The 16,466-nt window shown below is 47.4% G+C and overlaps 7 protein-coding genes across 7 annotated transcripts; 4 read left to right on the top strand and 3 right to left on the bottom strand.

Moving 5' to 3' along the window:
* Window positions 1-648: 648 nt before the first annotated feature.
* On the top strand, window positions 649-1,413 carry BHQ10_007969 (uncharacterized protein; the record flags this gene model as incomplete). The annotated part of the gene is made up of 1 exon (XM_040880722.1): window positions 649-1,413. One exon carries the CDS (start codon window positions 649-651, stop codon window positions 1,411-1,413), a length of 765 nt encoding a protein of 254 aa, XP_040736472.1.
* Window positions 1,414-1,578: 165 nt separating this feature from the next.
* On the bottom strand, window positions 1,579-3,358 carry BHQ10_007968 (uncharacterized protein; the record flags this gene model as incomplete). Its single annotated transcript, XM_040880721.1, has 2 exons — window positions 1,579-3,221; window positions 3,289-3,358. The coding sequence occupies 2 exons, from the start codon at window positions 3,356-3,358 to the stop codon at window positions 1,579-1,581; spliced, it is 1,713 nt and encodes a 570-aa protein (XP_040736471.1).
* A 347-nt stretch (window positions 3,359-3,705) lies between these two features.
* BHQ10_007967 (uncharacterized protein) lies at window positions 3,706-4,627 on the top strand (the record flags this gene model as incomplete). Its single annotated transcript, XM_040880720.1, has 4 exons — window positions 3,706-3,729; window positions 3,787-3,971; window positions 4,030-4,448; window positions 4,503-4,627. 4 exons carry the CDS (start codon window positions 3,706-3,708, stop codon window positions 4,625-4,627), a joined length of 753 nt encoding a protein of 250 aa, XP_040736470.1.
* A 5,203-nt stretch (window positions 4,628-9,830) lies between these two features.
* BHQ10_007966 (uncharacterized protein) lies at window positions 9,831-10,328 on the top strand (the record flags this gene model as incomplete). The annotated part of the gene is made up of 1 exon (XM_040880719.1): window positions 9,831-10,328. One exon carries the CDS (start codon window positions 9,831-9,833, stop codon window positions 10,326-10,328), a length of 498 nt encoding a protein of 165 aa, XP_040736469.1.
* A 283-nt stretch (window positions 10,329-10,611) lies between these two features.
* Window positions 10,612-11,394, bottom strand: BHQ10_007965 (uncharacterized protein; the record flags this gene model as incomplete). The annotated part of the gene is made up of 2 exons (XM_040880718.1): window positions 10,612-11,271; window positions 11,344-11,394. The coding sequence occupies 2 exons, from the start codon at window positions 11,392-11,394 to the stop codon at window positions 10,612-10,614; spliced, it is 711 nt and encodes a 236-aa protein (XP_040736468.1).
* Window positions 11,395-11,726: 332 nt separating this feature from the next.
* BHQ10_007964 (uncharacterized protein) lies at window positions 11,727-13,074 on the bottom strand (the record flags this gene model as incomplete). Its single annotated transcript, XM_040880717.1, has 3 exons — window positions 11,727-12,323; window positions 12,381-12,774; window positions 12,836-13,074. 3 exons carry the CDS (start codon window positions 13,072-13,074, stop codon window positions 11,727-11,729), a joined length of 1,230 nt encoding a protein of 409 aa, XP_040736467.1.
* A 654-nt stretch (window positions 13,075-13,728) lies between these two features.
* On the top strand, window positions 13,729-16,077 carry BHQ10_007963 (uncharacterized protein; the record flags this gene model as incomplete). The annotated part of the gene is made up of 5 exons (XM_040880716.1): window positions 13,729-13,857; window positions 13,908-14,033; window positions 14,097-14,171; window positions 14,229-15,072; window positions 15,140-16,077. 5 exons carry the CDS (start codon window positions 13,729-13,731, stop codon window positions 16,075-16,077), a joined length of 2,112 nt encoding a protein of 703 aa, XP_040736466.1.
* Window positions 16,078-16,466: the final 389 nt, after the last annotated feature.

The following is a 16,466-nucleotide window of genomic DNA, read 5'->3' as shown; positions in this document are numbered from 1 at the left end:
GAAAGAGGAATAAGGGAAATTTCTACGTATAATAAGACGTCCTTGACAGCCCTAATAGCTCAAACACCACAGCTGATCCAGTGCCTCTACGACATCAAATGGCTAAACAATACAAGCCACAATCCTAGGTGTGTAAAATGTACCTCCAGCCCCAGAAAACTACTGAGTCACACCTGTTTGTTGTTCGATGCCACGCGTAGTGTAATGCGATCTGTCCTGGGCTCCTTGTATTGTCGCGCAATCAAGTCTTGGCACTTTTGGTGGGATTATCGCTCTGTATGTTCTGCTTCCCTATTAAAGCCAGAAATTGCTTTGTTATAGCGCAAAATTGTGTGAATAGAGCACGATAGTGTGTGTTAATGTCGTGAATCTTAGCAGTGCTGAGGGTGGCGTGATGGAATGGGGTGAGCCGTGACGGAAGAAAGTTGAAGGTGTCGGAATCTGATTAGCAAGCGCGAAGATATGAACACAGACTAGCGCTGTAGCACGTGACATCTCAGAATGCGGAGAAGCTGCACGGCCACAATTCTCCTTGCAAGCGCCACATCTCGTCATAGCGCTTTTTGCAGCTCATTTCTCAGTCAAGTCACATACTTCTATCATTGCGCACTACTACTACAAGTAAAGATTTCACAAGTGATCTATGAAATGGCCGATATCAGATCGATGCTCCGAAATGAGCTCGCCTCCCGAGGATCCTCTGCGCAATCTGGAAGCACTGGAAGGGTCACAAAAAAGCGCAAGATCGAAGAACCTGATACTATTCAGCCCGCCCACAAAAAATCTCGGCCTACAACACCGTCCTATACCAAAGACGACGACGACGAACGCCTCGTTTCAGTGAACTCTGATCAGGAAGTAGCAGAGGAAGATGAAGGAGAAGTTTCGCAAGGCGAGGAGGCAGGACCTCATCTTCTCGACGATGAACTCTCACAGCAACAAACGCCGACAATATCCAACGCAGCACAAATATCCATTTCCGAGCAGAATATCGACGAAAATGAATGGGCAGCTTTTGAACGAGAAGTTGTCGCGCCTACGCGCGCCGCGCCAGCGCCAGCGGCTGTCGCAGCAGCATCATCGGCAGCTACAATCTCAGCAGCACCCGTAACCGCCGACGAGCTCGCTGCTCAACAACAAAAGCAAAAAGAAGAGCAAGCCAGGGTACGCGAAGAAGATATTGAAGGAGAAAAAGAAGACGCAGCCCGACATTTGGAGGAAGAGTTTGAGGAAATGGAACAATTGGAAGAGCGGGTGAAAAGGTTAAAAGCGAAAAGAGAAGAGCTAAGAGCACAGAATGTAGTGGATAGTAATGGTGTAGGGGTTGATGCTCAAGAAACTTCGCTGCAGGACGGCGAAGGAAGTGAGGATGAGGATGATGATGAGGATTGGGACGATTGGAGATTTCGGTAGTCCACCACCTAAGAAAGAATTAAATGAAATTCATGTAACAATCCTCCGAGGAAGGTATCAGATCTACTATATATGTACTTTTACCTTCAAAGGTCAATTATGATGGACAGGCAGTTCGTTGTAGGCATGAAAATCGTATAATGTGCGATGGTAGATATTCTACTTTTAGTCCGTCTTATCCATAGCTTCATCCCCGCCATTCTCAAAATAACCCTTTAAGCTTTCCTTGCCCCTAATTTGCATAGCTTCTTCTATCTCAGCAGCTTCCTCTCTCAAAAGCCTCTTGCCATGAAGCAAACCGCCCTTCAAACGCCGTTTCTCTTCTTCTACTCGGCGTTCTCTCTCAGCCAAAGCTTTGTTCCTTCGATCTCGTTCAAGGCGTTTCTGCTCCCGTTCTTGCTGTTCCTGGGCTGAGAGAGCAGCGGCTTCTTCTTTAGGAGCGGGTGGTAGGTTGGAAATATATGCTTCTATCAGTGGATCGCGGACCTTCGGTGGCAAGGAAATATAGCGTATGTCGGTCAATATCGCAGGAGGAAGAGCTTCGATATTCGAAGAATTGTTCAAATCCTGCGGAGGAATCGACTTGAGTAGTGTAGATAAATCTGATTTCCGGGTGCTCTCGCTCAGTTTGAGACGCGCGATATGATCTCGATAAAGTTTCTCACGATCTTTGTCCGACATCCGAGTATTTTTCATCTCGTCCTCTTTTCGATATTTCCGCTTGAATTCCGGCCAGTATAATTTTGGCGTGGCATATTCCTGAAGAAAGGCGATATATTTGATGCGCGGGTCTTTCTCTTCCTCCTTCTCCTTGCGCGCTTTGATTTCCTGAATGCGTTGACGGCTCCAATTTGCAAATGCTTCTCGTCGTGCTTTCATACTCGATAATACAGTGTATCTGGTGTCCTCGATAATGCGACCTTCGTCCACAACCTTTTCCCACGTAGTAAATGGATTAATACGAAAATCGTCGAGTAGATCACTGAAAAGAGCTGCCGCTTCTTCATCGGTCAGTGTAAGTCCTTCCACGCCTTCTTCCCAACCTTCCTCGCCGGGCTCTCCATATTCGCCGGGATCCAAGCCGTAATCCTCGCCCATGGCCGCAAGCTGATATTCAATATCTTCCTCATTGAACTCCATGGGCCGGTCATTATCTTCTTCTTCACCTTCTATCCGTGGTCGCTTGCTGAGCTGGTCCTCGTCCTCTTCATTATCAGTGACCTCCACTTCTTCGTATTCATCGCTATCCTCTTGATTAGGTCCGGCAGCAGTAGGAATATCCTGCGCTTCAATAATAATTTCCTCTTCATCCTGCTTGCCTGTTTCGAGCGCCTTTTGCTGCTCTTCGTGATGTTGTTCTTGCTGTTTCTTTTCCCTTTCCAAACGGTCAAACTCTACCACCCCTTTCATAAGATGTTCCGGAAACTTCCAATAACTCTCGTTTGTGTCTGGATTGTGTACAAAGCGTCGTCCATATCTGGTTTTCACAAGAAGCCATGGCGCGCATCCGGGGATACTGTGTTTGGATTTGGGGCGGTCATTGGGTTCCCGATACCCTCGATTTCCATGAGCTCTACCACCATCATGTGCCGTGCGATAATGCTGAAATGTGTTGTTGGAGCCGAGTCTATCCGGCTGCCTTGTTCCTGCCGAAGGTCCGTAAGGGGTCGAAGAGAAAGGTGGAAGGTTCTCTGGAGTATAGCTAGCTTGTGCCTGAGAAGTATCTAAGAGGGAGGCGGAAACGGGAGGAGCGGTAGGACGTTTGTAGGTAGATTGCTTAGTTGCTGCATTGTAATAATATGGATGACCTGTACTCATCCGTTAGATTGATGACCATGGAGAGGCAGACTGAAATATCATGGATAGCAAGCTTACCTGATGGGGCTTTATGTTCTGTCCACCCCGGTGGAAGCGGAGGTGGAGGTGTATAAGTCGACTTCAACATGGTCAATTGAATGGCGCAAAGAAATGCGAAAATAACAAATAATTCGACTCCAATGCCTAAAAACCCCTTCACTAAGATTGTGTTTGTATAAAGATTGTTGAAGAAGTTCTTTGAATCATCAGTTTTTGGCTGATCTGCGGAGTGGCCCGAGCTTGGCGAACGCGACCAACCAAGCAGGTTGCCTAGTCTTCCGGGAGCTTGACAGCTACACCACCGCCTTCGCACCCTTCATTCATCTGAACAAGACAGCTCTAGGAATACCTTAAAAAGCTTCTACTCATCCAACAAAAATCACTTGCGTCAAGTCTACTCTATACTAAACTCGGTCTACCCCTACTACCTTCAGAATGTCCAGGCGTTACGACTCCCGGGTGAGCATCCACCCAGCCTTGATGCTTTGACTAAGCTGACAATAACAATCCGCATAGACTACAATCTTCTCGCCTGAAGGACGTCTTTATCAGGTCGAATATGCCCTCGAGGCTATTTCTCATGCCGGCACAGCCCTCGGAATTCTAGCCCAAGATGGAATCGTTCTCGCTGCTGAGAGGAAGGTGACGAGCAAGCTTCTGGAGCAGGACACATCGGCAGAGAAGCTCTATATCCTTAACGAGTGAGCACGACCACGTGAAATAACTGTTGGAATGTAAATTAACACGTCTTCCTGATAGTAACATGATCTGCGCTGTCGCCGGGATGACTGCCGATGCCAACATTCTCATCAACTACGCCCGCCAGGCTGCCCAACAATACCTTTTAACATACAACGAAGAGATTCCATGTGAACAACTCGTCCGTCGTCTATGCGATTTGAAGCAGGGATACACTCAGCATGGTGGTCTCAGACCGTTCGGTGTCTCCTTCATCTATGCTGGCTACGACCCCCTCCGACAATTCCAACTGTACCAGAGCAACCCCAGTGGTAACTACGGTGGCTGGAAAGCAACAAGTGTTGGTGCCAACAATGCAGCTGCTCAGAGTCTATTGAAGCAGGACTATAAGGAGGAGTGCGACCTCAAGGAAGCTTGTGCGCTGGCTGTGAAAGTCTTGAGCAAAACGATGGACTCTACGAAGCTAAGTAGCGAGAAAAGTAAGTTTTTTCCAGATTCATAGGTCAAAAGACGTACTAAAAACGGATTGCCAGTCGAATTCGCAACTGTCGGAAAGACCAAGGACGGAAAGATCTACCACCATCTTTGGGGCGCTGATGAGATTAATGCGCTGTTGAGACAGCATGGACTCGCTAAGGAGGAGGAGACCGAGGGCTAGTCGTTAATAGAGACTCTTCCATATTTTGTGCTGAAATCCAGACCTCGAATGATATATTGACTCGGTCCCAGAATGAAATCCCTCATGGTGGCTTGCAGTTCCCCGTACCTGGTAGGGTTATTCGATGCCTATTGCAGGCCCATTTCGTAGGAAATTTTGGCAAGAGTAGCATCACTACTGCTGAATTGTGACGTGGCAGTCAATACGTGCAGTCAAAAGCGCCATGAATCCCCGATAGGTCTCTGTACCTTGTAATATGTAGCCCTACCTGAAATCCAGGCCGTACGGTACTCGTCAACCCCAGCCAGGAAGTTCCACGTCAACGGATAGCGTGTCCTATACATGGGCTATTCCAATAACATGACAACCCCATAATCTGTTAACTCTTACACATGTAAGAATACTTTTCATAAGTAACCATGATTCTCCGTGTTGTTGATCCACAGGTTGCGATGTCTTTCTGGGATCAAGAGCCTAAACAGTCAGACACCTGTACCTTGGAGTTCGACAACAATAGCAATCCGGGCTCGACCAGCCATTAAAGACACGTAAAGGAAAGTATTTCATGAAAAGAAAAAAAAGCTGCTTTGAAGTCGACCACGTGATATATAACGATGATTCTCACGTGTTCATGTTGTTAGCATCTCCGCCGAACATCGACGGCCCGCTCTCAACCTCTACTCTTCCCCGCGTTAAGTTACATACTCACTCTGCATTCGAGTTTGCGCCCTTCGCTGGCCTTTAAGTTCACTCCGAATAGAAGAACAAAAAGCACCTGGGACTCGCAACCTAGTCTCGGGGACTTAGCCGCCGACTCCTCTTAATGTCGGACGTTTGTGGTGCCATCGATATTGACCGCCCCGCTTGTGGATGGGAGGGCGCTTACGATCAACGAGTCTGGGAACGAGAAATCACCAAATATACTCAAACATGTCACAAAAGAGTTTTTTATTGGAAAAGACTGATTGTGTGATTGTGATGTTACAAGAAAAAGTCTCCTCAGAAGAAGACATCCATCCTCCGTCACCCAAGCCATGTTCGGGTCTCACTGTTAGACCTCAGCAGCTCGGGCTAGCCAACCAATATACGTGAAAACGTCAGAGCAACCGCTTCTTTCCCAAAAGACTCCGATAGAAAAGATACGAAACAAAACCCCAATGTCAATCCAGAAAAGCGCCCAATCACCACTCGCATACTTAAGAGTGTCCACGGGATCCAATACCCCTGAAAATGAACGGTCCAGTGCCGACCGCTCTATTCTTCAAGAGAGAGCCTTCCTCTTACAATCCCGCTCGTTCTGAAGCTGGTAAATCTCCTTCTCAAGCTCACTAACCAGTTGCTGTGAGCGGCTCATTGTTGCCACTAGGCTTCCTCCCTCACGTCTCCAACGGTCCAATCGTTCCAACTCTTGGCTGCGGCGACGAAACTTGGTTTCAATCTTCTCACAGAGCCGACACTGCTTCGATTCATATTCTGTGAAGTTGACCAGTCTCATGCCACAGGTCTCGCCGGTTCGGTATTCATAGTTGCACTGGTGGGCAAAGTTTGTCCAATTCCAGTCCCCGCAAGCGAACTTTTTCTGGTTGTAGAAACACATTTCTTGACTACTGGTCAGCCACTGTCCCGGTTTCATGTCTACAGTCTCACTTACTCGGTACTCGGAAAGGGATAGCAAGGTTTCTTCGGACTTTGGAAGTTCAATTCGCCAATGGACACTTCAGCCTCCTACGTATTGAAACAAGAAGGAGTTTTTTTTGGGAAATAATGAGACAAACAGTATCTGTTTGCTGTCTCAGGCTGTGAACTCTTGGGGAAGGTTTGGTATTTGATTTGTGATTCAATCCTTGACTGATGATTTTCTGAGACTGATTCTCAATGATGGCCTCGTCAGCACGAAAACCAGGGAGCAGTTTGCGATATTTATGTTTCAGAAGAATGGTCCAAAATACATGGTGCGGGATTCTACTTGTTTTTCCCATCCTCCACCGACGCGTGTTCACCGTATTCTTGTTGGGCATGATGACTATCACTTCATCGAGCAATGGATGTTGCTCATGTCTTGGAGCTAGTGCACTGATAATGGACGCGTCACAAAGCTTCAACCTCGAATGGTATCCAGGTTGTTATCGTCGTCTCACCGGTTGCCTAGTCTATGCATGTTCGGAAACCTTGGATGCTATCTCGTCCACTCTTTCGTTGTCTCCTCATCTGGAAACCCCTCAGTTCACGGCAATTATTTGGTTCTCGAAATTAATGTGACCGTCGTACCATTGGGTCAATTGGCGTGGCATTTTGTTGATTCTTTGAATCAATAATTGCCATCGACCGATCCTTGTCTACGGTGGCATGACAATGCACACGCTAAGACCTTAGAAGACTCAACCCAACCTCCTTCTCCTCTTTGTGAACTCTGTTCTACGATGAACAAGAACCAATTGGCTACACGGGGCAACGATGCTACTGGCCATCCTTCGCATCTATCTGAAAATGCTTTCGACGTTACGCAAACATGCAGACAGAGCAAGGCTCCACCGCTCTTCTCTAGAGCTTCTTACCCGAGTTGCCTCCTGCCCAAAGAGGCAACTGTACTGTATAACGCCTGCAGATTGCAGACTAGGGCTTAGCTCCCGTTGACACTTGGAAGCTCGTTTCCAATGAATCCAGACGACTACTGCCAAAACGCGTAACAAAATTGCTCGGTCGTGAATATCAACACCGGCCTCTTTCGGCCCATGTTTACGATCCGCGTTCAGAATAAAGTGATAGCTATTGCATATGCCTCCAATCAACGATGGTGATGAACGACGTGCCCGCACTATGTGGTCATCATCAACAGCAATTACTTGCCATCCCATCCGAGGTCACACCCTGTCCATCGCATTAGTCTCCTTTTATTTCGGTCAAACTATTGACTTTCTGACTCAACTTCGCTCTTCACTTCGTGCCACCTTTGATCAATGGCCAATGATGGACCCCTGAAATATCCATACCCAGACGTGGCAGGCGAAGTCTTTCAGCTGATCAGCGACAGATGCACTGAAATTGTCCCGCATTGACTTTTGCTCAGGTGCACGGTCTTGCTTCTTGCTTGGGAAACCGGATGACTCGGGTCTATGCGGTCATCCTCCCTTTCAGTCATGATATGGCGTTTATTCATATGCAACTGCATTACAGCTTCCATGTTCTCTGACGTGGCAGGTTACGTCTGGTCCAGGACACATGGTTGCAAACCTCTCAGATGTGTCTTCCCTCCGTCGGATGCGGCGAAAATTGGGTCTCTCCATACCTGTCGTGTAGGTCGAGGAGGAAGGGCCTGCCACCTCATGCTGTGTTTCGGAGCAAAAGTTCTGTCCCCGCTCTTTGTGATTACGCCAATTTCTTATCAAATCTATGGCTGCTATTGTCTCAATCATCACATAGCTTGGGCTGTTCCAAGCCCGAGATTACAATGAGGTTTTTTTCATTGGCCGAACTCTTGTCTACCCATGTAAGACGAGACCTTCAATTCGCGAAAAAGACAAATTTCACGGATCTGCAAGTGAGGACAGACACTCCACTCTCAGTGTGCCACATTCGTCAATTTGCCACAACAGCCAGGGTTACGACCTTCCGGTTTTCTCAAATTTGCATTTTTGGCGCAAATTTACTGCATCTTGCGCTTTGGAAAAGGGCTTGCACTCTGTGCTTGACTTGCTCGGTGCATTAAGACAGTATCTGAATCATTGACTGTGCGGATCTCTTCATGTCAAAGCTGACCAATATCGAGAACGTCAGATTTGAATTTCGACTCCACTTGCATCTCTCCCAAACAACCGGATATCTTTGACTCTCGTGATCAAAGCATGACGGGACTTCCCGCACTTCCGCATACTAGACGAGTACACGGGACAAATAAGGTCGCATAACAGAGCTCCCTTTTTATTAAGGTGCTAGTGCAATTGCATTGTCAGCGTTGTATGGCCAGGGATTGGTTTCCAACCCATGCTGCATGCATGCTTTCGCCCCATCCAATGAACTAGCTCCATGGTTTGCGCTAATTTAGGGCATACAAGCTTCTAAATCACCCGGGTTTGTAGAAGTTGTTTTGACATGCACTGAATCACCATGATTTAATGAACTCGTCTAGGTGCTCGGACTACTTCACCGCCCCTTGTCAATTGATGTTATTCATTGGCTCATCTTTTGTTTACACACCAGGTCTGTGCTATTCCAGGGAGGCTGAGTTATGAATGCTATGAGATTGGACTTACGTGTCACCGACACGGCCTTCGCTACGATACCACCTGCAGGGCGCAGCCTCGATCATGCAGACTTTACTCGGCTTGCATCGACTACGTGACGCGAAGATCTCGCCATGGCTGTTTATCTGCGAACAATACAAGGGTTGTTGTTCTGCAGCAACTAGCAAGCACATGATGGTCGTCTACTGCATTGTTGAGAGACCGGAATCTGAGTTGTCACCGACTATCAGGCTGTGTAGCTGCACGCGAGTTCTTATCAACAGCATTGCGCATAGCTATCGCGGGACGCACATCAATTAGACGCGTGTGTCTCTATGCGCATGGACCTATGCTTTACGCGTACTAACCATCTGACAGTCGTGCCTCGCGATGGAAGGGCATTTTTCATGTGATGTCCAGCCTCAAATTGACTGCGCAAAACTATGTGTCCTCAATAGAGTGACGTGGCAAGTAAGAAATCTATTTTGGTTTGATTGTTGTTTTTCAAAAGGATTCATCCGCAGATATCGCGGAAAAAGTGAAGCGAGCAAGCCTTCGGATGCACCCTTCCTTTCATAGGGTACTCAAGCTATTGACCGGACTATTGTAACTCGAAGTATGATAGCGAGGACTGGCTGCATTATACTAATGAATTGTGAAGCATGAACTACCACTGCTTGTCCGGCCACGTATTGTATACACTACGTACAATTCAGTTGAGCCTCCTACAATTGCCTTCTTTAAGCTTAGTTCCTATTTTGTACTAGCGCGCCAAGACATATGACATACAGATGCCAAGCCATGAAGCCTGAATTTTCGGGTGTCAGGCAGCTTCTATCTATGAAATATGACGTCATCATGACAGTTATGCCGTGGTAGTAATTCATGCTCGATCGTCATCTTTTCTCATAAAACGTCGAAAACAACATCATTAAGCCATTCTTCCTAACATATCACACACAATAACAATCATTTGAGCGATCATGCATACCGCACTCCGTCAAACAGTCCGGGTCAGCAACGCCAAAGTCCTCGTCGAGCGTGCCTTGACAAACCAAAATGCTGCAGTCACATACGCTCAAACAGCCGGATCCCAATTCATACAAACCCACCGCAACATCTCGACAGCGCCCAATCTTTGGACAGCCCAACATGAACAAAATGCAGATCGTCTCATCAATCGAGACGCCCTCAACCCTGCGCGATCAGAAGGTACGGGCACCGGCACAGACGACGAGGTAGCCAGCCACGACGCCGCGTTTGATCCGAAAAACACTGCCCCGGAAAATGAGCTTGAGGCTGCTGGTCGAGAGTCTGAAGCCAGAAAGGATACAAGTAATCCGCTGGACGTGAGTCCTGGGAATAGGGAGGTGAATAAGACTCGTGATCCGTCCCAGGATCCGCCGGAGAGTGGTGTGGATAGGCCTGCGAGTGCGAAGGGGTGGACGAGGAAAGGCAAGGCTGTGAATCAGGATAAATGATCGATCTAATTGAGTGGAGATAAATGTACTTTGCATGAAATCGGCGTTTGTTCTACTTTCATGTTGGGATCGGTGAAGATACATTGTCACGAATCGCATTATTTCCAAGTTCATGTGTACCACTTTAATTAACTTCTTTGTAAATAAATACGTGTACAGCTCAAGAGTGTCTTGACATTCGGTCAGATAATGCGAAAAATCAAACAACTCAATAAGCTACTACGAATTGCATAATATACACTGGTGTCGAGGGAGAAAGAATAAAACAAAAATATATACACGATCATTCCTCGCGCACCAAACGGGCAATCTCACCCTGCTCAATGACCCAAACCTTCTCACTCCCCGGCGGAGCCTGCCCAGCAAGAGCCTTCAGCCCGGCATTTATACCTGCCTTAGCAATATCATCCGCATCCTGCGCCCMCCCGTCTTTGAGTGAAGAATGAATTCTCCCTGCCGTACTCGCGACAAACCGTACCACAGCCTCAAACGGACGACTCTGGCCCCTCTGACCTGTAATCACACCTGGCCTTAAGAAAATAGTGTGCTCAAACCCCAGCTCTTTAACGGCTTCTTCAATCTCCCCTTTTAGTTTGAGATATGGTATCACGGAAGACGAATTTGCGCTCCCGCTCGAAACAAGCACGTAAACCTTTGCGCCTGCGTCGCGAGCGGCTTTGGCGCATTCAATGTTTGTGTTGAATTCAAGTTTATACTGATTTTCAAGACCGCCAGCTTGACTGCGTGTTGTGCCTAGGCCGGAGAAAAAAATGGCCGGTGGTGGAGAGAGTTGGGATACGCGGCTGGCCCAGCGGGATGTGTCGGTTTCGATGATGGGGTTTAGTTTAGGGTTGGTGGTTGAGCTGGCTGGTGTGCGGCGTGAGATTGTGTCGATCCGGGATATGGATGTGTGACTCAGGAGATTTGCTAGGAAGTGTGAGCCCTATGTTTTAAGAGGGTAAATTATGTCAACTTGAAGCTCGATATATATAAGCAGATATATCATGTAGCTTACCACTAATCCTGTAGATCCCAGCAGGGCAATATTGATTGCGTTGTTAGCCATATTTGGATATTGAATATTTTGCAGTGATTGGACTGATACTGACCAGAAGAACTGCGACTTTCAAGGGATTTGACATTACTTATACTCCTTCTTAACATGGTGAAGTTATTGTCCTTGAACCCAAACTAGTATAGCGACATATGGCTGTAGAGTAAGCACACCAAGCCTGTTACGGTTAAAGTATGCAGCATAAGCACGTTACGGCCGATAAGCATGATAAGCAGAAGCCCTAAAGCCCGCTAATCACCGACCAGGGATATTCTATCACTTTCATAGATTTTTCTTCAATTTCCAAGTACATTCTAATTAACACAGTCTACAAAAGTGCGACTTCAATGCGATTGTCCCGCATTGATTGTGACAGTCTTAGTAGTCAAGAACTCAGCCAATCCTGCATCGGCATTAAACCGGCCCCACCCACTGTCCTTGACTCCCCCATGAGGAAGTACAGCCTCATCATGCACCGTCATGCTATTGATATGTACCGCACCAGCTCTAATCTGTCGTGCTAATGAGAGTGCTTTTCCAATATTGCGTGTGAAGACTGCTGCAGTCAGTCCGTACTCGGTATCGTTCGCAATGGCAATTGCCTGCTCGTCACTCTCGCATGCGATCAAGCTGACTGTAGGACCGAAGCTCTCTGTCTGAAATAGGTCCATGCCAGGAGCTACTCCTTGAACAACTGTGGCAGTTAATCTAATATTGTCGCTATTTTCATCGTGACCCCCGTAAATGACAGTTGCACCTTTGGAGACGGCGTCTTTAACTAGCTGTCGATTTCTGGCAACTGTGCCCGCCTGGGCGACTGTGTGAGGCGTGCCTTCTGAGCCGTGGACTTCACTTATTGTAGCTTTCAGCAGTTCACTAAATTGGGAAAATACCGCTTGATGAACGATTATGCGCTCCGTGGACATGCAGATTTGCCCCGACTTCGTAATTCATCCAACTATCAGCTGAAGCAAAGCCTGGGGAGGGAGATGTCTCACATTCAGAAATGCGCCAACCGCGCACTGTTTTGCCGCCAAGTGCAAATCAGCATCTTCGCAGATAATAGCACTAGCCTTGCCACCCAACTCCATCAACACGGGCTTGAGWTTTTTMCCCGCCGTTGCAGAAATTATCCGACCTACGGCTGTACTGCCTGTGAAATTCACTTTTCGTACAGCTGGATGCTCGATTAGGGATGCCGTGATTTCTGCCGCGTCTTCTGGGCGATGATAAATGACGTTCAAGCATCCATCGGGAAGACCGGCGTCTCGGAAAATGGATCCAATGAGCCAGAAGCAGCGTGGCGAGACCTCGCTTCCTTTGAGGATGCAAGTATTTCCAGCTCCTAGAGCATATATCACCGCTCGAAAGCCGAGGATAAACGGAGAGTTCCTGAAAAAACAATTACTCATGAGCAAAATTGACAGAATGATACAGGATCAGTTGAATCTACCATGGTGCAATTCCTAGGACCACTCCATATGGCTCGCGCTGCACTATTGCATAATTTTCTCCCTCGCAGATAGGAGCGTGCCCACTCAGTGCCCCGGTAATACGACCTGCCACATCTCGTATCATCTCTGTGGCAAGATTTGTATTGAGCGTAAGAAATGGCTCTACTGCTCCCATCTCATTCGACATCACATCTTGGAACTCTGCCGCGCGTTGCTCCAGGAGGTCGGCGACTCGCATGAAAATACCTCGACGGACAGCAGGTTTGGTTGCAGACCATGCTGGAAAAGCGCGTGAAGCGGATACAGCGACATCGTTTACTATAGACCGTGTGACGCTTGAGCATGACCAGAGAGTTTTTCCAGTATTGGGAGAGAGTACATCAAATTGTTCGGGAGTATAGATGTCTTCGTTGTTGATTATGAGGGGAACTCTGGCGAGCTCATCGGTAGTTGTCTGTAAGCTAGCCATGATTTTGTTGAATCGATATTTACAAGAAGAAATTTGTACAGGTGTTCCATGGGTAAAATGATAGACGATTGCGCATCGCAGGTAGGTAGTAGACCTTCAAATGCGTGGGCGCCTCCATTACTAACAGTTGTTTTGTCCCACACTTCCGAACAGAGTCCTCAGATTCTGTATGCAACAGGCCTCGGTTACATATGTGGCAACAGCTTTTCAGACCTACGCACTTCATCGGAGATTCTCCTATTCGACTCTCGGCGGCGACCACCTAAAAAGACGTGGAGCCGAAAGGTTTCGGCTTGTGGGGGAGATTAACCCTAAACCGTTTTCTTCGTCTACCCCAACTTTTCCCCATGCATAAATGCGTACAGACAAGTAAACATCAGAGTAACGCTATTCATATTGATTCTCAGACAGAAGTTCCTTGCCATGATTAACTCCATCAAGACTGATACCAATGGCGTGGCCAATAGACCCTTGGAGATATTGGTGGTTGGAGCTGGAATCGGTGGATTGACAGCCGCCATCGCTCTTCGCAATCAAGGGCACAATGTTCAGGTACTCACTCAGTCGAGCAATTCATGTTATAGTACTTACGATGTTTGTAGATTTTTGAGCAATCCCAGTTAGCAACGGAAACCGGTGCAGCTATTCACCTGGCTCCTAATGCCAACGGCCTTCTTCGGCGCTTGGGGATTTATGCAGAAACATTTGGCGCCAATCCCATGCAAAAGGTATATCTTCTGCATTTAATAACTGTTGAAGTGTTATAGAAGTCACTAACGTAGAGTTCGCAGCTCACCGAATATACCTCTGCAGGCGAGACAATAAGAGAGATGGATCTTACAGAGCCGAATAAGAGGTGGCTGCATGTTAGTCCACCGAGTCCTTGTATGATTTGGCTCTATACTGACCTGAGATAATTGCAGCCATGGCTGCTTGCCCATCGGATTGATCTTCATAACAACTTGAAGAAAGTGGCCGAGAATCCAACCTTGACACAGAAAGGAATTCCTCTTCACAAAGGCTCTCGTATCGCTAAAGTCGACGCCGAAAAGGCCATTATCACTCTAGAAAATGGCACAGAGGTTCAGGGTGATGTCATCGTGGGTGCCGACGGTGTACATTCTGTAACTCGTAGTGCTGTTCCAGGAGGTCAGCTTAAAGCTGCTTGTTGCGGAAAGAGTGCCTTCAGGTTCCTCGTCTCCAAACAAGCTGCTTTAGATGATCCAGTCACAGCTAAATTGGTCCAGCATCCCGGCGAATTGAGCATCTGGTACGGTTCTGACCGACGTATTATCATGTATCCAACATCCGACAACACAGTATTGAATTTTGTTGCAATCCACCCTGAGGCAGAAACTGCAGAAGACACGGATAGCAGTTGGGGCCATCTTGGGAACGTGGATAAATTGTTGCACGTCTTCAAGGGATTCGATCAGGCTATCCTTGATCTCTTTGCTAAGGCCGATCCCCAGAGTGTTAAGGTCTGGAAGCTGTTGGACATGGATGTGATTCCTCAGTGGCATCACCACCACCTTGTTTTGATCGGTGATGCTGCTCACCCCTTTTTGCCGCATCAGGGCCAGGGTGGTGGTGCTGCTATTGAGGATGCTATATCTCTAGCTGTCGTCTTGGGCCCAGAAGTACCACTCGCAGAAGTGACCCAGCGTTTGAAGCTTTACAATGATATACGTCACGAGCGTGCCACTCGCATCCAAAGCTTTTCACGCATCATCGGTGAAGATCGTACTGATGACAAAGAGATTGATAGTAAGTGGCAACGTTCTCTAGCTTCGAAGATGGGAGCAGAATACTAACTATTGTTCTATCTCAATAGTGTACGGCTTCACTAATTTCAACTTTGGACATGATGAGTGGGATAACTCAACCCAGCGCTTGCGTCAATGGATCTGGGAGCGGATTCCTAATCCATACTGGCGTATGCCCATTGCTTTTGGGCCAATGCCAGGACCACGACAGACTCATCTGGGCGTGCCGCGCGACGGCACCAAATCCACTTTTACAACAGCCTCAATCAAGTTCAAAACCTCTCGGACAATACTACAAAACTTATTTCCACCAGGTCGTAAAGGCTGGCGATTTACTTCCCCTGGTACAGTTGCTTATGCTTCTTTCTCACAGACGACATTGAACAAGATGGAGTGGCTTGGTGGTTCTGGCTACAAACATATTGGCCTATACGTGCACGGGGTGGAGTATGTCAAGGACGATGGCTCCGTCGTGCAGGGCACATATCTGCCTATCCTTTTCGAATCACTTACCGACCCTATTGTGTCTGGACGAGAGGAACTTGGTATGCCCAAATTATACACCTCAGTGGATGTATACCGACGGGCAAACTCGTATCGCATGCGGACCGGATGGGAGGGTGCGCTTTGGGGAAAATTCTTGCTCGAGGATCTTGTCGAGATTGATCCATCAACAACCACTGGAGCTCTGAGCGGAGAAGCCGATGCAGGTATTTTGGCGTATAAGTATATACCAAAAAGTGGACGATCCAACAAAAACATTGCAGCTGAGGAATATACAATTTTCGATCCCTTCGCGGAAGCGGTGCCAACGCCGCGGCCGCAGAGGGTTTATACGACCAAGAAGGCGAGTATGCAGATTGATCCCTTGGACTGGGAGCAGCTTCCTACACTGCATCATGTCATCTCACGGTTAGCAGAAGTGCCTGTGCTCGAGATCGTACAGGCTAAGCTGGTTGAGGGTGAAGGTGTGCCGGACGTGTCAGGGGCTAGGCCTATTGAGTGAAGTTCTGTATGGACGACATCATGTGGAGACAACAGCAGTGTTCTATGTACCAGAATAGTCTGCTACTTCTGTCTGTATGAGTGAATTATTGTGTAGCAGAAACTTTTTGATATAGTATCTTTTAGTCTTCTAGGTCTCATGAAAATGCAATTGTAGTCATCAGTCTGATTCAGGTCCAAAGTTCATGGGTTGTTCCACCCCTGTTCCGAAGATAGTGTACCTAGGTACTCAACCAGATGTGCCTCTACTTATACAGTCAAATTCGGGATTTGTTAAAACAGACATGTTCCGGCATACAAAAGTAAAAAAACAGATAAGAATTTCAAATTTGCCCACCTAGTTACCTCGGGTGAATATGTTCAGATCTGTTACATTCTAAAATTTATAGC

Source organism: Talaromyces amestolkiae, assembly GCF_001896365.1.
Source record: "Talaromyces amestolkiae strain CIB chromosome Unknown scaffold17.1, whole genome shotgun sequence".
In the NCBI taxonomy this organism is placed as follows: Eukaryota; Fungi; Ascomycota; class Eurotiomycetes; order Eurotiales; family Trichocomaceae; genus Talaromyces; species Talaromyces amestolkiae.
This window is presented reverse-complemented; position numbering and strand designations above follow the sequence as displayed.